This window comes from Phaenicophaeus curvirostris, chromosome 22, assembly GCF_032191515.1.
Source record: "Phaenicophaeus curvirostris isolate KB17595 chromosome 22, BPBGC_Pcur_1.0, whole genome shotgun sequence".
NCBI classification, from domain to species: domain Eukaryota; kingdom Metazoa; phylum Chordata; class Aves; order Cuculiformes; family Cuculidae; genus Phaenicophaeus; species Phaenicophaeus curvirostris.
In genome coordinates this window covers 1332715-1355851 of record NC_091413.1, presented here as the reverse complement: position 1 = coordinate 1355851, position 23137 = coordinate 1332715, and the positions used below count along the sequence as shown (strand labels likewise).

The following is a 23137-nucleotide window of genomic DNA, read 5'->3' as shown; positions in this document are numbered from 1 at the left end:
CCACAGCGCCCAGCGACACGGAGAATTGCTTTGTGGAAAGGGAGATCAAGCTGTGTCCCCTTTCACCCGTCCGCAGCGCCTACCTGCCCCAAATCCCTGCTGCCTCCCCCTCGAGAGGGTCCCCAGCAGCCAGCCAGCCTCCATCACAGAAGTGTTTGATGTAACACATAAACAGTTTTCTGAACTCAATGTGCTTTTGTCTGGAAAACAGTTTTGTTCTTCCCTGTACCGCACTGGGGCAAGTGTCTGCGCCTTGTGTCACATCCAGGCAAAGTGCGCGCTGTTAAATCTCCCACCACAGCAAAATAGAGCAAAGCAATTTAAAAATCCCTGTTTTTGCCAAAAGTTTCTGCAGCGATCTGTCACATCCTATACATCAGTAGCTGCTGGGAAGGACTTGGGTCTTTTTTCCTGTGTTCCGTTCTCTTCTGGAATAGAAATCTTGGCAGGGCAAGTGACATTGAATTATGTTTTACCTGTTTCCACAGTGTGTATGAGGAAGTTTGGTCTTTATACCTATGAAACGCGAAGTTACTACAAAGAAAGGAACCTAAGCATCGGAAATGTCAGGTATATTAACTGTAGCCCCTTTGGGGCGCCTAGCGGTTAACTCATCTGAAGCAAAACCTGTCCCACACTCTCCAGTGCTGCTGTAGGGGCCTTTCCCAAGTAATTATAGGCTCATGGAAAGAGGCTGGGAGGAGGAGTAAGGGTTACTTGGGTGCCACAAGATGAGCTTAATATCACTGGGAATTACTTCAGACTTGACGAGCTGAGTTATTTCAGCATGAGTGTTTTGTTTCTGTTTCTTAGAATGTGCAGAAGGAATCTGCCGTTAGTCAGGACGCTTGGAGAACACTCCCACGCCAGCAATTCTAGCTCATGCTTCTCAGCTGCTGACACTTCCATGAACAAATTCACTCTGTGTGTGAAGGTGCCATCTCAGGTGTAAGTATCACCTGCTTTTGTTGCTGCCCTTGGAGCCCAGCTCACTGCAAGCAGGAGCAGGTGGATTGTCCTCTTCATCACCAGCTGATGGCCCTGATGCTACTGACGGCAGCAAGACCCAGCCCAAGGCCTGATTGAATCCAGCTGCCTGCACTCACCTTAATAAAGTCAATTAATTCTATACAGGTGACACTGAGCTGCTCCCTAGAAGGGTTGGTTTTCTCTCTGAGGAAGAAATGGAGTCTTCTCTGTGCTGACTTACAAGCCAGGAGGCTCTACGGCTTTTCTGAAGTTGGTGTGCTCCTCAGCTGTTTAGAGGCAGGGAACTGAAGGTTGGCTCACAATTATAGGAAGGAGAATCAGTGCTGTGACAGCAAAATGCAAAGTAGTTTATGTTCTTGTTTTGTTTTTCTATGTTGTGGGTGTGTCTTTGTAAAGTCTGCGCTGAAAAAAATTGCTCCTGGGTGATGCACATAAGCCAAGGATTGGATAATTTCTGTTTCTAGCAGGGACCTTTGCTGTGGCTGTAGCTTTCTTGCTGTGTAAAAAGAAAACTGTGCTCCCTCGTGGTTTTTAGAGCCCTTACCCTGCTACCACGGGGATTAAGCTGCTGTGGGACTGGGAGGAAGTCTCCCTGCTACAAGGAAATAAGTTGTTGGCTTCAACTTAATAGCACAATGTTCCTTAGAGGTTTGATGGGCTCTGATGTTACTGCTACAGGTGCCCAATTCCTACGTGTCGAGAGAAATCTCTTCACTGCAGAGGAAGAAGGGAACAGCAGATGCAGACCTTGTAAGCAGGAGAGAACCAGGTTCCTTTCTATAAAACCTAAAGGAGAGGAAGCTTCAAGACTGAGAGCAAATTAAACTGGAGGCAAGTGGAATTTAAGAGCTAAGATAAAAAGTTGTTTGGGAAACCTGGGGGCCTCTGTCCTCTGCTCTGATTGAAACACTCTTGTTTCTGGGGTGGAAACTGTTACATGTTCAGCCCTTGAGTAGCAGCTTTGGTGGGGAGGTTAAGGTGATAGTATTTATTTGAAATTTCAAATGAAAATAATTAGTGGCTGTTGCCAGGCTGTTGAGCAAATGCTGCTGCTCTGGAAGGGTGCAGCTGGCACTCCTGCCGTGCCAACACGAATCCTGAGCTTGTGTCAGTCCTGGTAGTTGGTATCTGTTCAAATAAAGCACTAGAGAGTGTTTTTTTGGTGTGGGATGCTGCGAGATTTTTGTGAGGAGATGAGAGAGACTTTGGTGATTCCCAGCCTGAGTAATTAGAGAAGACCTTGAGGCTTCTTTCCAAGAAGTGGAATAAAGACAGGCAGTGAGGCCCCGATTGCAGTGTGGCGATGACAGACCTGACCTGGCTCTGTCAAGGAGAGCCAAGTATCATTCCTCCCCCTTCCCCTGCGTAGCCTGTGGATAATGTGCAGAGAAACAAATAATTTGGTACTGCACATGCAAGCAGCCGTGCCATTCCTGCTCGGTGGTGGCGGGAGCGTCCCTTCAGCTTTTCGTGATGCTAGAGGGAAAACTGCCCCTGGTCCAAGGTCCTGGCACTCAGGGTGAAGAAAAGACCATCGTTGTGGTCTGGGTGAGGACTGTTGGGAACTGTCCCTTTCCCTGCAACACAGCCGCGTTTGAACCGCGCAGTCATCTGCTTCTATTAAAGAAAAAACCAGCTGCTTTCTTACTGCAGTTATTTTTTAATTCATTCATGCTGCTTGTTGGAAACACCATCATTAAAGTCCTTCTGGGGCATAGTTTGTTTTAAAGAAAACTCTCCATGGAACAGACTTTCCCTTAAATTTAGTACTAAAGGAAAGCCCAGCTAGTTTTATTTATAGATCAGGGCATGAGAGATTTTCAGTTTTCAGGCTAGTGTTGTATCTTTCTTTCTCCCATAAAAACATGTTTAACATTTTTTCTCATCCTTCCAGAATAAAGTTCTTTTTATCGTGATTTTTTTTCTCCCTAAAATGCAGTCACTTTGCTGATAAAAATGTTGGGTTTACCCATTGAATAGGCAGTTCTACGAGCTGCGAGTCAGTTCTTGGATGATGAGTTCTGGGGTTTGGTTGTTCTTTAATAGAGATCTCTTACTTCTGCGAGTTTGTGACAGTTTATGTGCCTAAAGCTGTCTGAGCATCTTCCAAATACATGTGATAAGCGTTGGAGTGTTGTTAATGGAGCAGCATCTGGGATTTCATTGCACAACATATGCATGTACAAACAGTGAGAAAATGGCTAAGCGGTGAAATGGTCAGAAATACGACTTTCCGACAACATGGATGATGAGAAAATGAACAATCTTGGTATTAGTTCGTGTGTGTTTAGTAAGGGGGAAACCACTAAACTGGGGTTTGCTTGGAAAACCAGCAGTGTCCAGGTGAGTGACAACACTGAGAGCATAAATCTTGGTTTCTATGATTTATATTGTTGTTGATGATAGTATTTTATAATAAAGTTTTATGTAATATTTTAATGTTGTTAATAATAGCAAAATGCAGCGGTTTGAATGGCTTTGTTTAAATCGGTAGTTTTGCCTTTTCTAGTGAGAGTGACACTGTGATAAACAGGTCCAGCTGAAAAAAATTAAAGGCTGAGGTGATTACAGTGCAGAAAAGCCAACTGCCTTGTTGCCAGAGGTTTCACAAAGCTGAGTGTTGGCCTCAAAAAGAGCAACAGCTCTTGGCTAGTTTGAGAAGAAGTCGGGGACGCTGGTCACCTCCTCCTATTGTGACCTCACCAGGTTTTACTAGCTCGGTCATTCTTTCCCCCTCGTGCTCTGCCAGCCCAGATTCAGTGGTCAGCATACTCGTGAATAAAGCGTCTCGCTGCCGAGATGGTTCATTCCGCTGAGCTTTGTGACAGAATAATTGATTAATACTCAAATTTGCTTGAAAACGTCAAGTCTTTTTGTGAGCTTTAATTGGTTCACTTTCTGGGCCACTTAAAAGCGGAGTTAAAAAGCTGTTAGTAATAATTTCATAGGAAATATGTTCCCCGTGTGAGTGAGCAGTCCCCTGTGTAATGCACCCAAGTGGCTGAAACAGAGAAAGCCTCCTGTTCCTCAGGATGGGCTCGATAAATGCAGGCACCGCTCTTATTTGAGCCGTTTAAAATCACTGTATGGGTGATCTCACTCCATTATTTTTAAAGAAACTTCTCAGTTCACTCTATTTAACTTTTACTTCAGAGAAATGAAACTATTTCCCCATCTCATTTATAAACTACAGCTGGATGGTAGTCGAGCAGCCTGTGATCTCTTCATTTCAGGGCACTCAAAGGATCCAGAGCAAAAATATCAAAGCCTTGAGGTGTCTGTTGGGAAGCTGCACTACTGGCACTGGCGTGGGATTGTCGGGGACCGAGAACAACGATGGATTTCCACAGCAGGCATCAGGAGTGACTTTGCCTTTCCAGCAGCAGCAGCAGAGCTTGGGGGTTGAGGTGCCTGATACAGCAGGTGACACGGTAAAATGGAGAGGAATCGCAGGAGGCAGTGCCCTTCTGGGCAGCTGCTCTGGTCTGTTCTTCTGAAACCTGTGCCCTGGCTGGAAGATACTTTGCTGAATTTTAATAGGAAGTGTTGCAATTCTTGTGGGAGTTTTTTGCCTTTTGGTGTGCAGAAATGGTGAGGCAGAGGGAGAATTAGTCCTGGGAACAGTGCCCTTCGGGATCCCTGAGCTGCAACGTGTCACACCATCTATCACCTGGAGAGTTCCTTCTCCTTGGTTTTCTTCCCCTTACTGTGAAGAGAGTAGCTGAATACCAGCCCTGGTGCTTGCAGACGGTGCTGGAGGTGATTGAGTTCTGACTGCCTTTAGAATTTGGGTGGTGCTGCACTTGCAGGACTCTGCCAGTACAGGCATTAACCGATAGGAGCTGGAATCATCCAGGCTGTGTCTAATAAATGAGGCTGGGATGTGCAGCCCTTGCACCCCCCGAGTTACGCAGCGGGAGCAGGGAGCTGTGGCACTTTGGGCTCTCGGGCACTCTCAGATGCTGCCGTTTAATGACAGAAGCAGGGAAAAGAATCCCCTGTGGAACCTGGGAACCGGCAGTGGTTTCCTTGCAGTGTGTTACTCAGGAGCTGCTGCCTGAGAGAACGTTAGGTGCTTAACTGGTCAGCTGGATAACTTATGAGTTTGTTTCCTCCCTTAGTGTATTCCTCTAGGAAGACTATTTCTTTTAGCTATTGTGTAAACACTATTATGCAGCAAGACTTTTGTTTGACCCAAGTATCAAATTCTTCTTTTAACGCCATGCCAATTGTAGGAGCCTTCCCTCTACCCAGGATGTAAATCAGTGCTGTCACTTTTTGACAGGGAACAGTGAGTATGTCTGGTGCTTTCCAAAACGTAGTGTTCCTTCCCCGAAGGTTCTGCTCTTTCCTCTGTTTTAGCACAAGCCTCCACAGGGATAAACCCAATGGAATATGAGTCAGCGTAGGAACAAGCGTACGGGCAAGGTGGGCTGCGGGCTTATAAATGGTACAATTGTAGATACAGAAGCGCAAAGACTGCGCTGGTTGGAAAGCTGGCTGGAAAACAGCAGTCATAAGGTAGACAGACATTTATATTCATAGAAACCATGGGATATTTTGTATATATTTGCATTTCATTTTCTAACCACTCTTTTAAACTGCAGCTTGGTTTTGAACTGCTCATCAATTTGCTCATCACTACCTGCACCTTGTTCTTCTAACGACAGAGCTACTGGACTCCACTGGGACGGCCACAAGTTTGTGTTAGTGAATTTATGAGGTAAAAACCCAATGGGGAAGTCGAGAAGCACTTCTAGGTGTTTGTACTCTTGTGTGTCAATAGGAATATGGGAGGATCTATGTGAAACTTTGGGTTTCTGAATGCGGAGACTGAAACTCGGACAGTTCATTGCTGTTTGTTTCATTGCTCCCATCGCTCTGTTTGGGGATTTCAACACAAAGCTCTTAAAGTAATAAGTAGTTTATTCTTCCACCTGTGAAATGTCATTGTGGTGAATGGGCACGTGTGATAGAGAAAGATTTCTCTGTCTATTACTTGCACACACTGCTTTTTCCTCCGAGATAAACAGCATCTCTCTGTTGTGTAAGACCAGGGCTGGGGAGGACACACTTCGGTGGCTTCAAGCATTTTCATCTCCTCCATGGAAATTCAATCAAAGCCTTGTGAAGTTTAACACTAAATGTGTGGATTATGGAGGAACAAGAACTTACAGCAGGACAAAGAGCAAGGTTATGTAGAAGATCTCCTATTCCTTCCTCACCATGCCCTTTCCTGCACTGGATCGTGTCATCCTGTGCGTGTGGCTGGTTGAATAATTACTTCTAACTGATGTGATCTTGGGGAAAAAAATATTTATCAAATATTTTTGGGGTTTTTTTGTGATGAAAAGCACTTTTTTAGAAGTTCCCATCTAGCTCTAAGCCATAGCAGCGCTGAAGCGATAATTAGCTGGACATCAATACATGGCATGGGGGGGGCGAGGTGATCCAGGTCCATGCTTGGTGTAGTTCTCCTCAGTTCAGCGAGTTTTACTCAAGGAATGGAGTTGACTCATTCTTCCTGGATGCGATCCACCTCTCATGGAAATGGATGGAATTCTTTTGGTTGCATTTTAGCACATGTTCATACAGTTGCTTTCTGCAATAAGTCTTCATTAATTTGTAAATCTAAACGAACTCTTGGTTGAAGTTATTTGTGGGACCGATGGCTTTCCCTGGGCTGCGTGGAGGCGGCAGCAGTCACTTCAAGGCTGCTATTAAATACTTTCCCATCTCTGGTTATGATCTACAAACCCGAAGACAGGAGCTCTTTGTACTCTATGCACACTTGTATTATTTCATGGGAGCATTTCTGCTGCTCGCGAGGTTGGCGAGGAAAGGCTGGGTCTGGCCAGTGCCTGCTGGGGCCGGGGGGTCCCCGCGATGGGGAAAGCGGCTGCGTGGGGGGCACAGCTCAGGGGGTGGTGCTGGCCTTGGGATGCTGGGGTGAACTGGAAGGGGGCACTGGGCTGGACTGGGAGGGGGTGGCACTGCCTGGGGTAGGGGGGTGTCTGTAGGGCCCCAGCAGGGCGATGCCTTTCTCGATGTCACCCACCCTCGCCGGGGAGCGAAGGATCACGGTAAAATCACCTCACACCCCATAAGTTTTTTTCCTCTCCCTTGGCCTGTGACTTATGTTCTGAACTGCAGGGTTTAAAAGTTGGGCGCTTTTTTTTTTTTTTTTTAAAGCTGCTTTGTATTAAATGAGTAAAATATGTTCCTGTCCTGTCGGGTCCCTGTTTGCTTCCATTATGCACCTTTATAAAAAGGAGTTAATCAGAAAGGGGTTGCCACTGGCTTTTGGCAGTTTATCGTGTTCCCAAAAGGAATCCTGCATCCCCAGCTCGTTGGAGCATCTTCCTTTAATCTTAAAATTCAGGAATGGTTTGAAGGCAGAGATTCTGTCACGTTTAAATAGCTTTTGAACCCCCAGTGCAAATTGTGGTCTGTGTTTATTTTATGCTTGCAGAGATGCTCCTGGCTTTGCCCTGTGTGAAATCCTCCGTGTCTGCAGCAGAACAAACCGAAGCAAACATCGTCTCTTCAGCACCAAGAATGTTTTCAGGTGTATTTGTGAGAGAAGCGCAGAGGTCTGTCAGTGTTTAAAGGAAAAGTGCATTTGGGAAAGGGTTTGATTCTTCTCTCTTCCTGTTTGCTAGGAAGAAAAAAAAAAATAATAGTGTTCTTAATTATGACTTGGGGGGCGGGGGATGCTTGGAAAGCTCTTCCAGAAAAGTAATTCTAAACAGTGAAAAAGGGAGGGGGGAGCTCTATGATGTTTTATTTTAATAATCCTTTGCAGGCAAAGAGCCGCGCTCTGAGAAAAACCCGCAAGTTTCGGGGGAAAAAAAGGCAGGAACAATACAGCCTTTAAACCCAAATCTGTAAACTTGAGAGAATGTGCCCCGCGAGTGAATTCAGCGGATTCCTGTCCCGAGAGGGGGAGGTTTTGTCCGTTTGGACAGTCCCTGAATGCTGCTCGAAACTTCTTTCAAGTGGGAACTGGAGAGAGAGACGTTGAATTCTGAGAGGGGACGATGCGGTAGCATCTCTGAGCCGAGCCCCTCGCCTGCAAACCGGGCTCTTTGGCCATTTGGGGGGAGTTTAATGAATTGGAAGGTGGAAGCGTGTAAAGATAATGCTGGGGGGAGCCGCTCACCTTCCCGGGGACCAGCACCCCCTAAGGGGTCCCCGCAGCGCACCCAGCGCTTCGGAGTCTCTATAGTTTCCTCCTAATGAATGATTTTCGTTAATTCTCTCCCCGCCCCGGGGGTCCCGGCTGGGCGCACCCCGCGTGGGACCGGGGGTCGGGCTCCTCGTTCTCCAGCGCCCGAGAAGGGCTTGAACTCAATTAATAGCTAATAATTAGAGAGCGGGCTCCGCCGCAGCCGCTGTTAGAGGGGGAAGAGCAGGTACCCCCGGGGGCAGCTCTGGGGACTGACACCCGCTCCCCGGCTCCCCTGGGGCCGCTGGGGAGGAGCTGGGAGGACGGCAAATCGGGAGATTTCGGTTCGCTCACCTTCTAATTAAGCTTAATTAACCCTTGTCCTGGGCTGCCAGCCTCTCCTGGCTTAGAGGGGCTGCCAGGAGGCACCTCGGGAGGGTCCCCGTGCCCCATCTCAGCTCCCTCTCACCCTTAAATAGAGGGGAATTCGATTCATTCCGAGAGGAAAAGTGACGTGGGTCGCTTTAAGTCTCTTCTAAACGCTGTATTTCGTTTTTATTAAAAAAAAGATTGCTGGCAAAGCCCTTTCCCAGCGCCCCCATCGCAACCCGAGGGGCTGGGGACCCTCTGCCCCCCGAGCCGGGGCTCTGGGCTCCTTCCAGCGCCAAACTGCTCGCCCAGTTTTTCCATTTGGCTTTCATTTGGCAAACGTTCTCCGGGCAAAAATATTTTGATCAAACGTCTAAAAAAAAAAAAAAAAGAAATTGCTATAACTCCTTAATTTCCTTTCGTTCCAAGAGAGCGTCGCGATTAGCTCCCTCAGAACTGGCTGCTCGGAGCCTGGCGTTTCACAGACAACGCGATCTTTTACATCGTAATTATTACACTGTTCTAGCTGATATTCACATGTAAATGTTGCTTTTCTTTTGGCGACTTCTGATTTTTCAGAACGTGCATTTTTATTTATTTTTTTTTACCTTCCCCCGGCCCAGCGCGGACTGGAACGAATCCGAAGGAATTTCTAGAGCTGAACGTGGGGTTTGGAAAAAATCCGAAATGGCAATTTTACACGGTGTTTGGTCGTGGCTGGAGGAGCCGGGGCTCGCTCCTAGAAATAACGAGAGGGGAAAACAAAACAAAACAAAAAAACACAAAGACCGAAAAAACAAATAAGACTGATAAACGCATTTTGATGCAAAGAGCGATTTCGGGAAATCGGGAAAGGAGCCGCATCCAGAGCCATGCGGGTTCTGCGATGATGTTCACCTTATTCCCCACCTCGTGTATTTCAGAGTCTGTAAGAATGATTTAGTTGTTTTGTTTTTTGTTTTGGTTCGGTTTTTTGTTTTGGTTTTGTGGGTTTTCGGTGTTTGGTTTTTTTTTTTTTTACAAATGCAGGAATTTCTTTCTTTCTCAGAGTTGTTTCTTTTGGAGCTTCTCAAAGCTTTTTCGGTTAAAAAAAAGGCTTTTAAACCAGGGCGTGAGGACCGAGGTTCCTCGGGGAAGGCTGCGGGGTGGATGCTCCTCCTGGATCCCCCTTCACCTGCGCGCACGGAGCGCTCCGAGGGCTCCTGGAACCCCCAGCATCCCGCACCCGGCCTTTGCCATCAATATACACGTTTATATGGATTTTTAGGCTTTTTTTCCCCGCTGAGGACGCCTCCCCGGGGTCGCGGGTGTCCTTAGGTGCCCCCTTGCGCCCGCAGCTCCCCGGCGGGGCTGGAAGGCGAGACCCTAATTATTACAACGCTTCCTCCGCTTATTAACGGCAGATTAGAACGCGGGGGGGATAAAAAACCATCTCTAGGGCAGCGTGTGACATTCTCAGCGCCTGATCCCGGCCGGGCCACAGGCACCTCGCTTCCAATATTAATTCTCGCTCTAATCTCCCCGCGAACAATAAGTGAATTGATGCGAAAATCCTCGGGAAGGGGAAGAGCTCGGGGTTTGCTCCGCGTGTGCGGCAGCTCCCGGGCCATCTCAACCATTTTAATCTTCTTTGGCTGCTTAAAAAACATTTATTTGTGTAGAAGGCGTCGCTGGGAGCCTGTCCCCTCCCTATCCCCTCAGGTGTCGGGGGCTCCCGGCAGCCTCACAGCTTCGGAACAGACCCCTCGCCTGCAAACGCTTCACCTGGAGCGTGTTTTCCAACCTGGCTTCGTAAAACACCTGGGAACGCCTGAAAATGCAGGCAGCGCGCCCGCAAATTACAGCGCAGCCCCCCAGCCCCCTCCTCCTCGCTTGTAGGAGCCGCCGCGGGGTCCGGGAGCCCCGGGGTGCGGGAGCTGCGGGGCCAAAGAGGGGACAGGGGGAACGGCAGCTCCGAGCCGGCGTCCTGGGGTGTCGCCGGGTCCCCTGGCCCGGCCCGAGGGGGCTGGAGGGGACACGCCGCTCGGGAATCGAGCCCCGGGGCAGGTGCAGCCGGGGATGCTCGCTCCTTCCCCGGGGGTTCGCCTCTGGGATCCCGTGAAAAATCCCTTCTTTTTCTTTCTTATTCCAAGCCCCCCGCTTTCCCAGCGGAGCCGGTGGGAAGCGCCAGGAAAGAAAACTCATTTCCGAGGCGACCCCAGCCCCTGCTCGGCGGCTTTTCGATCGCTCCGTTTGCAGGAGCAGCGGCTGCAAACGCTCCCCGAGAGCCTCCGGCGTCCTCCGAGCGGCCGGTCCGCTCCTCGGGGGGAAAAACCTGAACGCTGGGAGGTTTGGGCGAGGAAAACAAAAGCCGGAGGAGCCCTGGTCGCCGCCCCCGCTGCCCTTTGTCTCCCCTCCGGGCCGGGTCGGGGGGCTTCGCTCGGCTCCGGCTCCCAGCGAGGAGCATCCCGGCCCGCACCCCCATCTCCCGGTGCCGGGAGCCGCTCGGCGGGGGCTGCGGGGCGGCAGCCGGCGGCCCCGAGCTCGCTGGGGGGAATATCGCAGGGGATTGGAGCCCCCGGAGCCCCCGTTTCCCCGGGGCAGCCGGGAGGGGCCGTTTCTCCAGGCTCGGGGCGCCCGGCGAGGCGGCCACCTGCGCGTCCTCCGGGGGGATTCGCAGCCTTCTAGGCGACACGTGGCCGCGAGTTCCCTTCGAGCGTATTTATTTGATTCGGGCTCCCGCTCCGCCACCCTCCCCTTTAACGACGGCTCCGAGGCAGCGCCTGAAAAGGGCCCCGCTCCCGTTCGCAATTAAAGAGTTTATTGAGGAGGGGAAAACCGGTAATTAGCACGAATATCGCCCCCTTCCCCGGTTCCACCTGCAGGGCGAGAGTGCAGCTTTTTTTATTTTTGCTTCCAGCAGGGGCCCGAGGCCCCGGGATCGCTGGGCGATGCCCCCGGAGGGTCCCGGGCTGCGGGCAGCGCTCCCCCTGCCCCTCCGGCTTTAGAGAAGCCTCAGGAAGGCGCTCGCCTTCCCCCCCTCCCTCTCTCCATATTAATCTCATTAAATCCTACCTTTCAACCTTCTTCCGTGACCATCTGACCTGGCCACTTGAATTAAAATAGCGCTTTCTCCGCAGTCAAAGGCAGCACATCCATCACGGGGCTATTTACACTTCGCTCCTCTCTTCAAAGCGCTCTGCCGGGGCTCCTCTCCCCTCGCTCCCTCGGGGTTTATCCCCCTCTTTCCCCTCTCGTCCGGCTCTCCCGGCCCCACGAGCGCGGCTGCCTCGCACCTGAAACGCAGGAGAAAGCGGCGCGGCCCCCGCCGCCCAGCCCGCTCCTCCCTTGCCCTCCGAACCCCGGCTCTCCCCGCACCCCAGCCCCGTCCTCCTTTCTTCTCCCCATCCCGTCCTTCTTTTCTTTTTCCCTCCATCCCCATCCTTCTTTTTCCCCCATCCCCATCCTTCTTTTTCCCCTCCATCCCCATCCTTCTTTTTCCCCTCCATCCCCATCCTTCTTTTTCCCCCCATCCTTCTTTTTCCCCCATCCCCATCCTTCTTTTCCCCTCCATCCCAATCCTCCTTTTTCCCCATCCTTCTTTTTCCCCTCATCGCCATCCTTCTCTTTCCCCCATCCCAATCCTTCTTTCCCCCATCCCGTCCTTCTTTTCTTTTTCCCCCATCCCCATCCTTCTTTTTTCCCCCCATCCCGTCCTTCTTTTCTTTTTCCCCCATCCCCATCCTTTTTTTCTCCCAACCCCGTCCTTCTTTTCTTTTTTCCCCATCCTCATCCTTCCTTTTCTCCCCATCCTTCTTTTTCCCCCATCCCCATCCTTCTTTTCTTTTCCCCTATCCCCATCCTCATCTTTCTTTTCCCCTCATCCTTCTTTTCTCCCCATCTTCGTCTTTCTTTCCCCCCATCCCCATCCTTCTTCCCACCCCCGAATCCCGGCTCTCCCCGCTCTCCATCCCGGTCCTCGCCCCCCTCTGACCCTCAGGATTCGAGTTTTGGGTCAAAACCCCGGCAATCGCAGACAAAACAAGCGGACTGGGGCGGGGAGGAAAAGCAAAAAGCCGGGATCGAGCAGGAACATCCCGGCAGGAACGCGAGAAATTAGAGAACACAAAGCGCAAATTGTATTATTTTTAAAAGTTACGGGCGAGAAAGCAAAAAAAAAAAAAGTAAGAAAATAAAAATAAAGACAGACACCAAGTTAAAAGTTACGGTGGATAAATATTTTTCAGATTAAAAATAAAAGCGTGGTACAATCGCCAGATGACACCCGTTAACAAACTCTCCCCGCAGCACCGGTCATTAGTAATAATAATAATTAATAATAGAAGGATAATCACCTCTTCATGGGATGGCACCTTGATCCTTAAATAGTGTCCGGGGTGTAGGGTCAGTGTGCGAGGGGCAGGAGCCGAGGGCGAGTGTCCTTAAAGGGGCAGCGGAGGAGGAGGAGGAGGAGGAGGAGGGGGAGATAAGCGGGTGGGGAAGAGGAGAGGATAGGGGAGAAGGAAAGAAAAAAAAAAAGGAAAAAAAAAGGGAAAAAAAGGAAAAAAAAGAAAGAAAAGAAGAAAAAAAAAGAAAGAGAAAAGAAAAAAGAAAGAAAGAAAAGAAAGAAAAAAAAGAAAGGAAAAAGAAAAAAGAAAGGAAAAAAGAAGGGGAAAAAGGAAAAAAAAAGAAAGGAAAAAAAGAAAGGGAAAAAAAGAAAGGGAAAAAAAAAAAAGAAAGGAAAAAAAATCCCCCCTGATGATGATGAATACATTGGAAAGTTTTTTTGGCCGCGGTGAGGGTGTCAGATTGAATGCTCTGTGCGCATGTGCGAAGGTGTCCAAACTGACAATGCTGGGGAGATGAAGATAGTGTGTAGCTGCTTCTGGGCTCACGGAGGAGGAGGAGGAGCGGGATCCGCCAGCCGGCACCATGCGATCCAAGGCGCGGGCGAGGAAACTGCCCAAAAGTAGGTTCCCTTCTCTCCCTTTCGGGCTCGGTGCGGGGCCGCGGGGGCTGCGGGGGCCGCGGGGGCTGCGGGGGCTCCGCGCTGCGCTCCGCTCGGGCTCCGCCGCTGCCCGCGGAGCGGGGCGAAGCGAAACTTCGCTGGAAGTTGACGAAAGGGGGATAGCAACTTTTTTTTTTTTTTTTTTTTTTTTTTTTTTTTATATCTCGAGTCGTTCCAAGTCTTGTGAAATAATATTCCCGGGTTTTGAAATAGTGGGCGCTAGAGCTCCGCGTTTGGCGGAGAGGGGGGAGAGAGGAAAGAAACCCTTCTGGGCTCGGGGACAATTATCCAGGAGAGGGAAGGAAGAGAATTTGTAGCAGGGGAAAAAAAAAAAAAAAAGAAAAAAAAAAAAGTAGGGGGGAGAAAAAAAAAATGGAAACGGTGTCAGTGAGGGGCTTGTGGATTCGCGGGTGCGGAGGGAAGATCCCGAAGGCAGCTCGGGTGTCCCAGCTGGGGGTTAAGAAGGGCTGGGGGAGGGGAGCGCGGGGGAGGGCCTTTAATTTTTAATTTTTAAAAATTTACTTGAGGGTGGAATCGCAGCTCCCGCGCCGCGCTGCCCTCCGTCCGCCGCCGGACCCTTTCCCTTTCTTCCTTTCGAATAGGTTTTAGACAGGATTTGGGTTTTTTTTTTAATTATATATATTTTTTTTCCAGAGGAGCAGAGAGAGGGGTTTGTAGGTTAGAGCGGGGCTCGCTTTGCCCCGCAGAGCCAGCTGCAAACCCTCTCGCTCCCTCTCCTCGCCTGCCTGGGTGCGGAGAGGGGCTGGGGCAGCCTGGCTCTGCTCCTCTCTCTATTTTTTTATTATTATTATGATGGTTCTTCCCTTCTCGCTCCCCGTCCCGGGAGGGGATCCCGCAGCCCTCCTCCCCCCACATCCCGCTGTGTCCCCGAATTTGCGGGCGGTGCCGTTTATTCCCGAGCCCCCCCCCACCTTGGCCCCTCGGTTTACCTGGGGGTGTCCCCCCCCTGTCCCCCGCACCTCCCCGGCCCCGCGAACGCGGAATCTCCGCTCCCACGCCGGCTGCCGCCTTGTCTTGCCCTTCATTGCGACAGAAATATTTTTTTCAACAAGCGAAAGCCTTAAACACCCGCGTCGAAACAACAACTTTTTAAAAGAAAAACTCGTCCCTTATTGTTTTAGGTCGTTAAGAATAATTTTCAGAGCTCTCCTGGCCGCGAAAGCGGGGTCGAACAGAGTGGAGCATTTATTTTCTTTTTCGTTTTTTCCTTTTCCCTCTTCTTTCTTTATTTGATTCTGCAAAAGGCACCGGGATTTACAGACGGGAGCCCGGGTGTGCAGCTCAGGGGCTGCATTTTACCCCTGCCTGCCCGGTTTGCAGCTCAGGGACCGGTTTTTAGGGTTTGTGAGCCCGGGTTTGTAGCTCAAGGACCGGCTTTTAGGGTTTGTGAGCTCGTGTGTGCAGCTCAAGGACTGGATTTTACCTCTGCCTGCCCAGTTTGCAGCTCAGGAACCCGTTTTTAGGGTTTGTGAGCCCGGGTTTGTAGCTCAAGGACTGGATTTTAGCTCTGCCTGCCCGGTTTGCAGCTCAGGGAGCGGGTTTTAGGGTTTGTGAGCCCGGGTTTGTAGCTCAAGGACTGGATTTTACCTCTGCCTGCCCAGTTTGCAGCTCAGGGACCCGTTTTTAGGGTTTGTGAGCCCGGGTTTGTAGCTCAAGGACTCGATTTTACCTCTGCCTGCTCGGTTTGCAGCTCAGGGACCGGTTTTTAGGGTTTGTGTGCTCGGGTGTGCAGCTCAGAGACTGGATTTTACAGCTGCCTGCTCGGTTTGCAGCTCAGGGAGCGGGTTTTAGGGTCTCTGAGCCCGGGTTTGCAGCTCAGGGATCCGTTTTTAGGGTTTGTGAGCCCGGGTTTGCAGCTCAAGGACTGGATTTTACCCCTGCCTGCTCGGTTTGCAGCTCAGGGAGCGGGTTTTAGGGTCTGTGAGCCTGGATGTGCAGCTCGGGGAGCGGGTTTCGCCGCTGCGTTCGGGCTCCAGCGCTGCCCCAGCCTCTCCCCGGGAGCTCGGGGCCGGCGAACTCGCTCCCGCAGCTTCAGGACGAGGAGGTTTTCGGCGCCGGGGGATCCAAAGCGCCGGGGAGAGGAGCCGGGAGCCCAGCGCCTGCAACGAGCTCGTTCCCCGCGGCTCCGGGCGCTGCTCGTCCGAGCTGGAGGTGTCTGATTAAAATCAGGTGTTCAACCCCACACAAGGCCCCACGGTTTATGGGGCTTCAGCCGAGGAGATTTTTAGGGATCACGGTTCCAAACAGTAGTCCGAAGCTAAGGTTTCAGCATCCCAGGAGTATTTATTTGCAGAAAAGCGGCACCGGCCGCCTCCCAGCCCCGAGTCCTGCGGAATATCCCTCACTGGGAGATGTTTGGAGCAGATGCGGGCTCCCCTGTTACCTGCGCTGTTACCTGGGCTGTTACCTGGCTGGGGAGGGGGATGAGCGGGGACAGAGCGGCTCCCTCGGGAATTCCCGTTTCCCCGGGAGAAGGGCAGGTACCGGCGTCACCCCGAGACTTTCGGAGTCGCTTTCTCGCTCCCCCCCGGGCCGGGAATCTTTAGGAATGGTTGTAAATCCAAGGAACGGGGGCACCCGCAGCCCGGCGGGTGTTTCCTCGGGGAAGAACGGGAGCAGGAGGCCGGGGCCGAGGGGAGGCTGGGCGGCAGCCGCTGGGCTCTGGGCTGGCGAGGAGCCGGGGAGGCCGGCGGACAACGAGCCGCCTGCGGAGAGAATTCGTTCCCTTCGGAAACCTCCGAATTCCCGTTCGCGCAGCCACGAGCACGAACCGCGCCGGGTCGGGACGCGCCGCATCCCGGCTCCGAGAGGGATATCGGAGCTGGGGAGCCGCGTTTCTGCGGCCCCGAGGGCTTTTTCGTTAGTGGCAAAAGGAGAAAGCGCGAGCTGGAGCCCGAGCTCCCGGCTCCTCGCGATTCCAGCCCCGCAGCCCGGCGAGCGGGGTCCCCGCGCCTCCCTTCTAGGAAAAAAAAAAACGGGCTCCCCGCTTGCTGTTAATTTTTTTTTTAATTAATCCCGACGACACGGCGGAGGGTGAGAGCGGGGAAGGCAGGAGCTGCAGCCCGAGGTCTCCGCGGTGCCGATGCGGGGACGCCGGTTTATAACCATTTATCACCGTTTCGGGGGTTTATTCCATCCTGGAGCCCGGCGGCTCCTCGGCCCCGGCTCCCCGCGGCCCCGGGCTCTGCCCACGGCTCGTGGGGACCGGGACGGGGACCCCACGGGGGCCACAACCCTCGCCCCGCTCGCCCAGCCGGGTGCGGGGCCACCTCTCCCTCCCCTCCCCGGATCCCTTCAATTAGGCAATTAGGGATGGCGGGCAGGGAAAGGAGGAAGGGGGGGGGCTGATCCGCTAATTAAGGTGATGTGTAATTAGCGCTTCAACAAAAATTACCCGGGATTTAAGATCAGTTTAGTTCTAAAAAAAAAAAAAATTAAAAAAAAAAATATCCCAGTTCTACCAATATAATTTATCAACCCGCCCTCCCTGCCTGATTTATTGGAGAAAGCGTGAAGGAAAAGCTGCAAAGCGCTTCCTTCTCCCTCGTCCCGGGAAGAAACTTGGCACGAGGAGAACTGGCTCGGTTGTTGGACGTGGGAGGCTGTCTGAGCAGCCTGGAGGTGCCAAAGTGCTGGAGGTGCAGACGTAGAAATTCGGGGCTGAGTTGTGGCCTGCGATGGAGCTCGTGGGTCTCCGCGTAGTTTGTGTGCGAAGCGCGTGTGATGCTGGATCCACGTGTGTTTGCATCACGGGGCATTTGCCTGCGCACATATAAATGCGGGTTTATAAAGTGCAGCAGGGGATGGAGCGTTATTCCCATTTCACCCAACTCCTGCATCCCGCAAAAGCTCCGCGTGGATGTAGGAGCAGCCTGTGCAGGGGTGTTTGGCTGCTGGACCAACGCTGCACGTGTAAAGGTCTTAAACAGAGTCCAACGGCAGGTACCGTACGATACAAACCAGCCCACTCTGTGCAGAAATTGAAACTTGTATTTTAAAAGCTCCATTTGACAACAAATAAAGCTGCCGCCCTATTTTTAGGCTTTGTGTTGGAAGCGCAGTGTAAGATCGCCTTCAGCAAATTAGAGTTTTGATAAGCTGAGGGGAAAAAATGAAAACAAGCCTATTTCTGAAGGTTGCTGTTAAAAATAGCTGATAAAGACACCGAGGTCAGAAAGAGCGAAGAAAGCTCTTCTGTTCCCTGCACAGGCAGACACCGTCCTGCGTTCGGTTGTCCAGCACCGGTGAAATAAGCCTGTGAAATGGGCAGATCCTGAGCTATCGAACAGGAGAAAGCCAAACGTACCTGAAACGCTCAAAATCTCCACTTGCTTCTAGGCAAAACGCAGTGCGGGAGCTAGGATTTCACAACACGGGAGCAGCGTAATTCATCGCTGTGCCTCTCTGTAATAATACCCCAGCTCCTTGGTCAGATGTAAGTGTTCTGTGACCAGTGCGAAGGGAACGAACGCTCCAGCCTGCCTGCTGCACAGCGGCTGCACCTGCCCCAGCACCTCACCTGGGTGACAGGGAAGCTCCTGTTGGGGAGGGAAATATCCTTCTGCGGCGTGGCTGCCTTCTTTAGCCTTTGCAAAGCACCCTGAGACTCTCGGAAGGAAAGGCCCCGTTGAGTGAAAAGCATTATTATTGTTATTATGGCTACGGTTATTGCGGCTTGTATATTTTATAAAAGCTCGGTGCTATTTAATGCAGCACTTCAAAGACAAAGGCCTCAAGAAGTTTGCAAACATTAAGGAGGGAAGGCTCGGTCTCCACCTTGATGGTGGGGAAGGATTCTTAGTTGCAGGGCAGACCTGGGAAGGGGAGGACGTGCTGCAGGATCCCTGCCCGCTCCTGGTGACGGGCATCGGGGAAAGAAAACACGTTTTTCAGACTCGCTTTTACCCTTTTCACTGTAAAATTTGCACTTTCTCTGTTTATTGTATTCCCCCCCCTTGTTGCAGTAAACTTGTAGTGGGAGGAATTATTTACTGGCAGAAAAATCCACATGTAGAGCTCAGGCCTTTTCCGTAGCGCGGGGCTGGTGGCGTTAGAGCCTGCGTCTGCTCCCTGCGGGCCAGGGCGAGCTCTTGCTTTGTTTCCATAACTTGACGACTCTCCCGTTATTACTGGGTATGTTTATTTCTTTTCCAGTTGGAGATTATTTAAATGATAAACTCGCGCTATTCTGAATACTAACTGGAAGGATCAAAATCTGTGCTGAAAAATGGTTTTCTCATGCTTGTTTCCCACAAGGTATTTTTAATCTTGCAGGGATAAGTAATGAGCATATCAATAAATACACATCCACACAACATCCAGACGCAGTTCAGGATGAAGATGTGTGCAAACACATTTGTTTCCACTCTCTGGATAACAGCCTGTTGATATGTCAGTACTCCACAGCATTCCACACCAAAACCACCGCTGTGTTTTCTGATCCTAAATATGCCCCCTTTTTCGGGAGGAATTTCAGGTCAGGGATGTCGTAGTGGAAAAGATCTATGACCTTATTATTTCTTTTATTTTCTTAATGGATTTTCATGCATCACCGCTACCTACTCACGGGCTGTTTACTTTTATTTTTATTGCAGCCGGTTGTGCGTTCCATAGCGTCCTAATCTGTAACAGAGTGTCCCTGTCCCAAAGAGTTTTTTTCCTTCTCTTCGTTCCGTGAATGATGTGACCCTCTCTGCTAATAAAAATGAAATATGACTTTTAACCCTGCTCAATGCTCAGACCCTGAATAAGCAGCTTGCTTTTATTTTTGTGTGTGATTGGGAAGAAATTTCCCTGTGGTGCGGGTCACGGTGTGTGCCTAGGCAGGTAGGGCTGGAATCTGAGCTCCTTTTCCACGGAGCAAAACGCTTCTCTGCACACAGGGACCGGTTTGTAGTCGCTCCGTTCAGCAGCTCTTGGTGTGCGGGACAGGGAGGAAGGAAAGTGTCCGTGTGGAGCTTTCATCAGGTAGCCCCAAAGATGTGCTTTGCTCAAATTTATGATGGAAAGGTACCAAAAGCTCCTTTTTTTTTTTTTATTTCACTATCGAACCCACTTTTGTTCTGCAAACAAGGCCACTGGTTCTCTCGGGGAGATGTTTTCCAGCTGAAAATGGACTGAGACAGCCAAATTATTTCCAGTAGGCCACAGAATAATGCTTCTATCAGGGTAAATCTTGGTCTCCTTTGAGCTGGTGTGGAAAGACTTCATCTTCTCTTAACCGTTTGCGTTTTGTAACGCGACGGACGGAGCTGGGGGAGGCTGGACCACAGCCCTCCAGAAAGAAGTGACTGCACAGGCGCTTGGGGTGAAATGTCAGCCCCAAAATAAACTGGGTGGTGATTTATTTTTGTCTCGAGAGTTTTACATCTTTCAGGTGTTTTGCTTTAAGGTAATATTCTGATGTGGTGGGGGTTTTGCGGGTCTGTTTTTTTTGGCTTGCCAACTCTCTCAGCAAAGCTATGAGACACAATGCCCCGGCGTCAGTTGTTGGCATCAATTTAGCCATCATTACTAGATAATGCTGTCAGCCCGTTTGAGATACATATTTGTTTAATAGTTAATGTTCTGTACAAAATGTAGAGGGTGAGGAGGAGAAGTCAAACTGCAGTGAATGCTCTGCTTATTTTATATCCACTATAACTATTTTTGTCCATGAAAATTGGCTTAATTATATCAATGGAATGTTTCTTTTTCAATTCTGTGTGCAATTAGTCCATCTTGCTGCCTGCAATTTATTTTAATAAAAAAATAAACCGGTGGCGTGTTCAGTTCCTCATCCCCTGGGGACAAATGCGATTGGTGTGTTTAATTTCATTAACTACAATGCGGCCTACTGGAAAAATGTATAAAATCAGCTTTATACAGCTTAAACACTGGCATTTGAAACAAATCATTACTGCATTAGCTGTCGCACTGGTAATTCTAGAACCCAAGACAAAAATATTATAGCTGTTTTTATAACCCTCCGCAAATACACTGTTAAAATAATTTGTAATCATTTTTTAAACATGCCCTGATGTTTTTAGTTTAAAATATCTTATCACCACCAAAGAAGGGGGGCTGTTCATTACTGCACGTGTGTTTTATTGAGTGATTCACAGGTTGCTTCCCCTGTAGAAAATCCACGCCTGTCTGCCTGAAGCTCCCCAGGCTGAGGATGGGCTGTTAGCACCCAGCGAAACACGCTTCCCCTTGTATTTTTTAATCTGAATTTGAACCAGTTTGTAAGCCTTGCTTTTGGAAAGGCAAGGAGTGGTGCGGATTAAGAACACTACGATCGCTCCCACTCCCACCCCCTCCTTCTACCGGCTTGTCTTTCCCTGCTACCCGGCGTGCAACGTCTTCTCAAAGGAGTTCTGAGTGTTTCTTTGGTCTCCCGAGGGTGGGAGGGGAGGGTGCGCGCATCCCTCTCCAGGTATGGTCCTGAAAATAGGTTTCTGCTGTGGTTCCGTGAGTTACAGCGAGGGGTGAATCCAGCAGCGCCCGGGGCTTCAGCCCTTCTGGGGGAGCAGAACTTGGCAGCCGGTTCTCTTCTCCCTGCGCCTCATCAGACGAGGTATTTTCAGGATACTGTGATTTAGCCACAAACCTGTCCCTTACTGCCTTAGTTGATGTGCGTGTCTTTCACGTGTAAGCGTGTGCAGAGCTGGTTTGAAATGCGTGACCACCGGGCAGTGCCGAGCAGGACACGTGGGCTTAATTCTCATCTGTGAAAACGGAGGTTAAACTGACAAAATTCAGGATTTTTTCAAAACGACAGGCCAGATCCTCAACTCATGTAAATCAGCATCAACATCAATGAAACTTATTTTCACCAGCTGAGGACGCGACCCAAGAGATTTTGTGCGTGTGTGCATAAAATACACAAATATTGGTACAGAGCTGCTGCCAGGGGAATCACTTTTCGCATCCGCAGATCGATATCTGATGGAGAAATGTGGCTTGGTTGGTTTTTTTCCCCTTAACTCACAGACTGATCAATCGCGTAACCTCAGCATCGTTGAGATAAATTGTTATTTTCTGAAGCGGCCTGGATTTCCCTTGCAAAGGAGCAATATCCAGAAGATGGGCCGTGCTGGGCACGAGCCATCTGTTCCCTCGCACACATCGTGCTTTGATTTCTCCCCCTTGCTCTGCTGCCAGAAACAGTAGTTAATTTTCTTTTCCGTATCTTTAACTTTATAGCAGCGGTGGTTCGGTAGAAGTGATATCGAATTATTGTTTTATTGGTATCAAAGGGGGGGAGAAAAAAATCAGCTTTATTTCCTACTTGATGTGAAATCATTTCAGGAGGATGGAAGAGGCCGAAGGCCTTGGCGGGCTGAGGAAGGGCTGGGGGTCTGCGTAGCGAGGGTGGGGACGGGCCCAGGGCTGTGTTTGTGCTCGGGTGTGAGGGGTTGAAGCTACGGGATGGGGGAAGAAAGAGGCTTTTCCCTCTGTGCCGTGGACGCCCTCCTCGCAGAGCAGCTCTACCTGGGTTTTAGGCGCAGGCCGAGCTGGGCCAGGTCCGCGCGGAGGGCCGGCCTCCAGCACACAGACTATATTTAGCCCCTGTATTTGTTCCCTCGGCTCAGCGGGATCGTGCTCCGAGCCTACGATTCCTTGGCTGTAAGGAAATATGGAAAGTTGGATGGGAAGTTTTGCTCAGAACATGGAAAAGTCGTGGCGCTGCGGCCGGCCGGGGGTGGGTCCCGCGTGCTATTGCGGACACAAAAACCACCGAACTTCGAGCGCCTTGAAACAGGATCGGCTGTCAGAGACTGGTCTGGGGGGCGCAAAGAGCAGGAATTATGTTTTTTTGCTAAGCTGACGAACACCCTTCCCCAGCCTGAGCAAATAATTTACCCTCAGCTACTTCATCTGTAAAGCGGGAGGGTTGTGCATACCTGCCGTGCGATTCCTGGATCAAGGTGTCGTTAATGAGCTTTGTGTTTGCTCCAGCTCCCTCTGAGGTTGCTGGGACGTTTTCTCTGAATTTACTCGATCAGATTTTATTCTTTTTTTTTTGCAAGTTTCAGTTTTGACTAAAAATCTTTTGTTCCTTCTCTGATGCTTGTGAAAAAATGGTTTTGTTTACATGCAGTCTGGCTTTTTCTTTCCTTTCCTTTCAGGACAGTATTTAGTGTTTTTTTATTTCACAGTGAATGAACCTTTTGGGCTCAATCATTTAAATTAATTTTTAAATGGCTGTGCTTGAAGTTCATGCAGTATAAAATCGCTTTGCCATTTTTTTTCTGTTTATAGAAAAGGAATGGTTCCATTTTATACTTTATTGCATGAATGTGAAATAAAGAGCACTGCACAACTTGCGAGAGATCATATATTTTATTTTAGAATTATCACATAGGAATAAAATAAATGTAAATCCCTCCATGGCACAACAGTCGTATTTAAAAAGCAGCTGATACCTCGTGGAGAACTTTGAAAAGCCCTCTGCTCAGAAACAGTTCTGCTCATATATCCCATATAGAAGGAATAAAAAGCAGATCTTTGTCACTTTGGGAGTTCTTAAATTCTTCCTGCTGGAATACTCTTCAAGTATTTATCCAGATAAAGTTTGGAGCAGAATTTGGTCTTTTGTCTCTTGCTCGAGTTTGCGT

At 50.1% G+C, this 23137-nt stretch overlaps 1 protein-coding gene across 5 annotated transcripts in view; it reads left to right on the top strand.

Moving 5' to 3' along the window:
- Positions 1-1131: 1131 nt before the first annotated feature.
- PRDM16 (PR/SET domain 16) overlaps positions 1132-23137 on the top strand; it is a 291081-nt gene continuing 269075 nt past the window's right edge. For 3 of the 5 annotated variants that reach the window (XM_069874600.1, XM_069874604.1, XM_069874599.1), the window contains exons 1-2: positions 1132-1239; positions 1639-1740. In XM_069874600.1, the coding sequence (XP_069730701.1) occupies positions 1644-1740 (97 nt within the window). In that variant the 5' untranslated portion in view covers positions 1132-1239; positions 1639-1643. Of the gene's footprint in view, positions 1240-1638; positions 1741-13265; positions 13476-23137 lie in introns of those variants that run through there. The other 2 variants (XM_069874602.1, XM_069874601.1) reach the window with 2 other exon arrangements.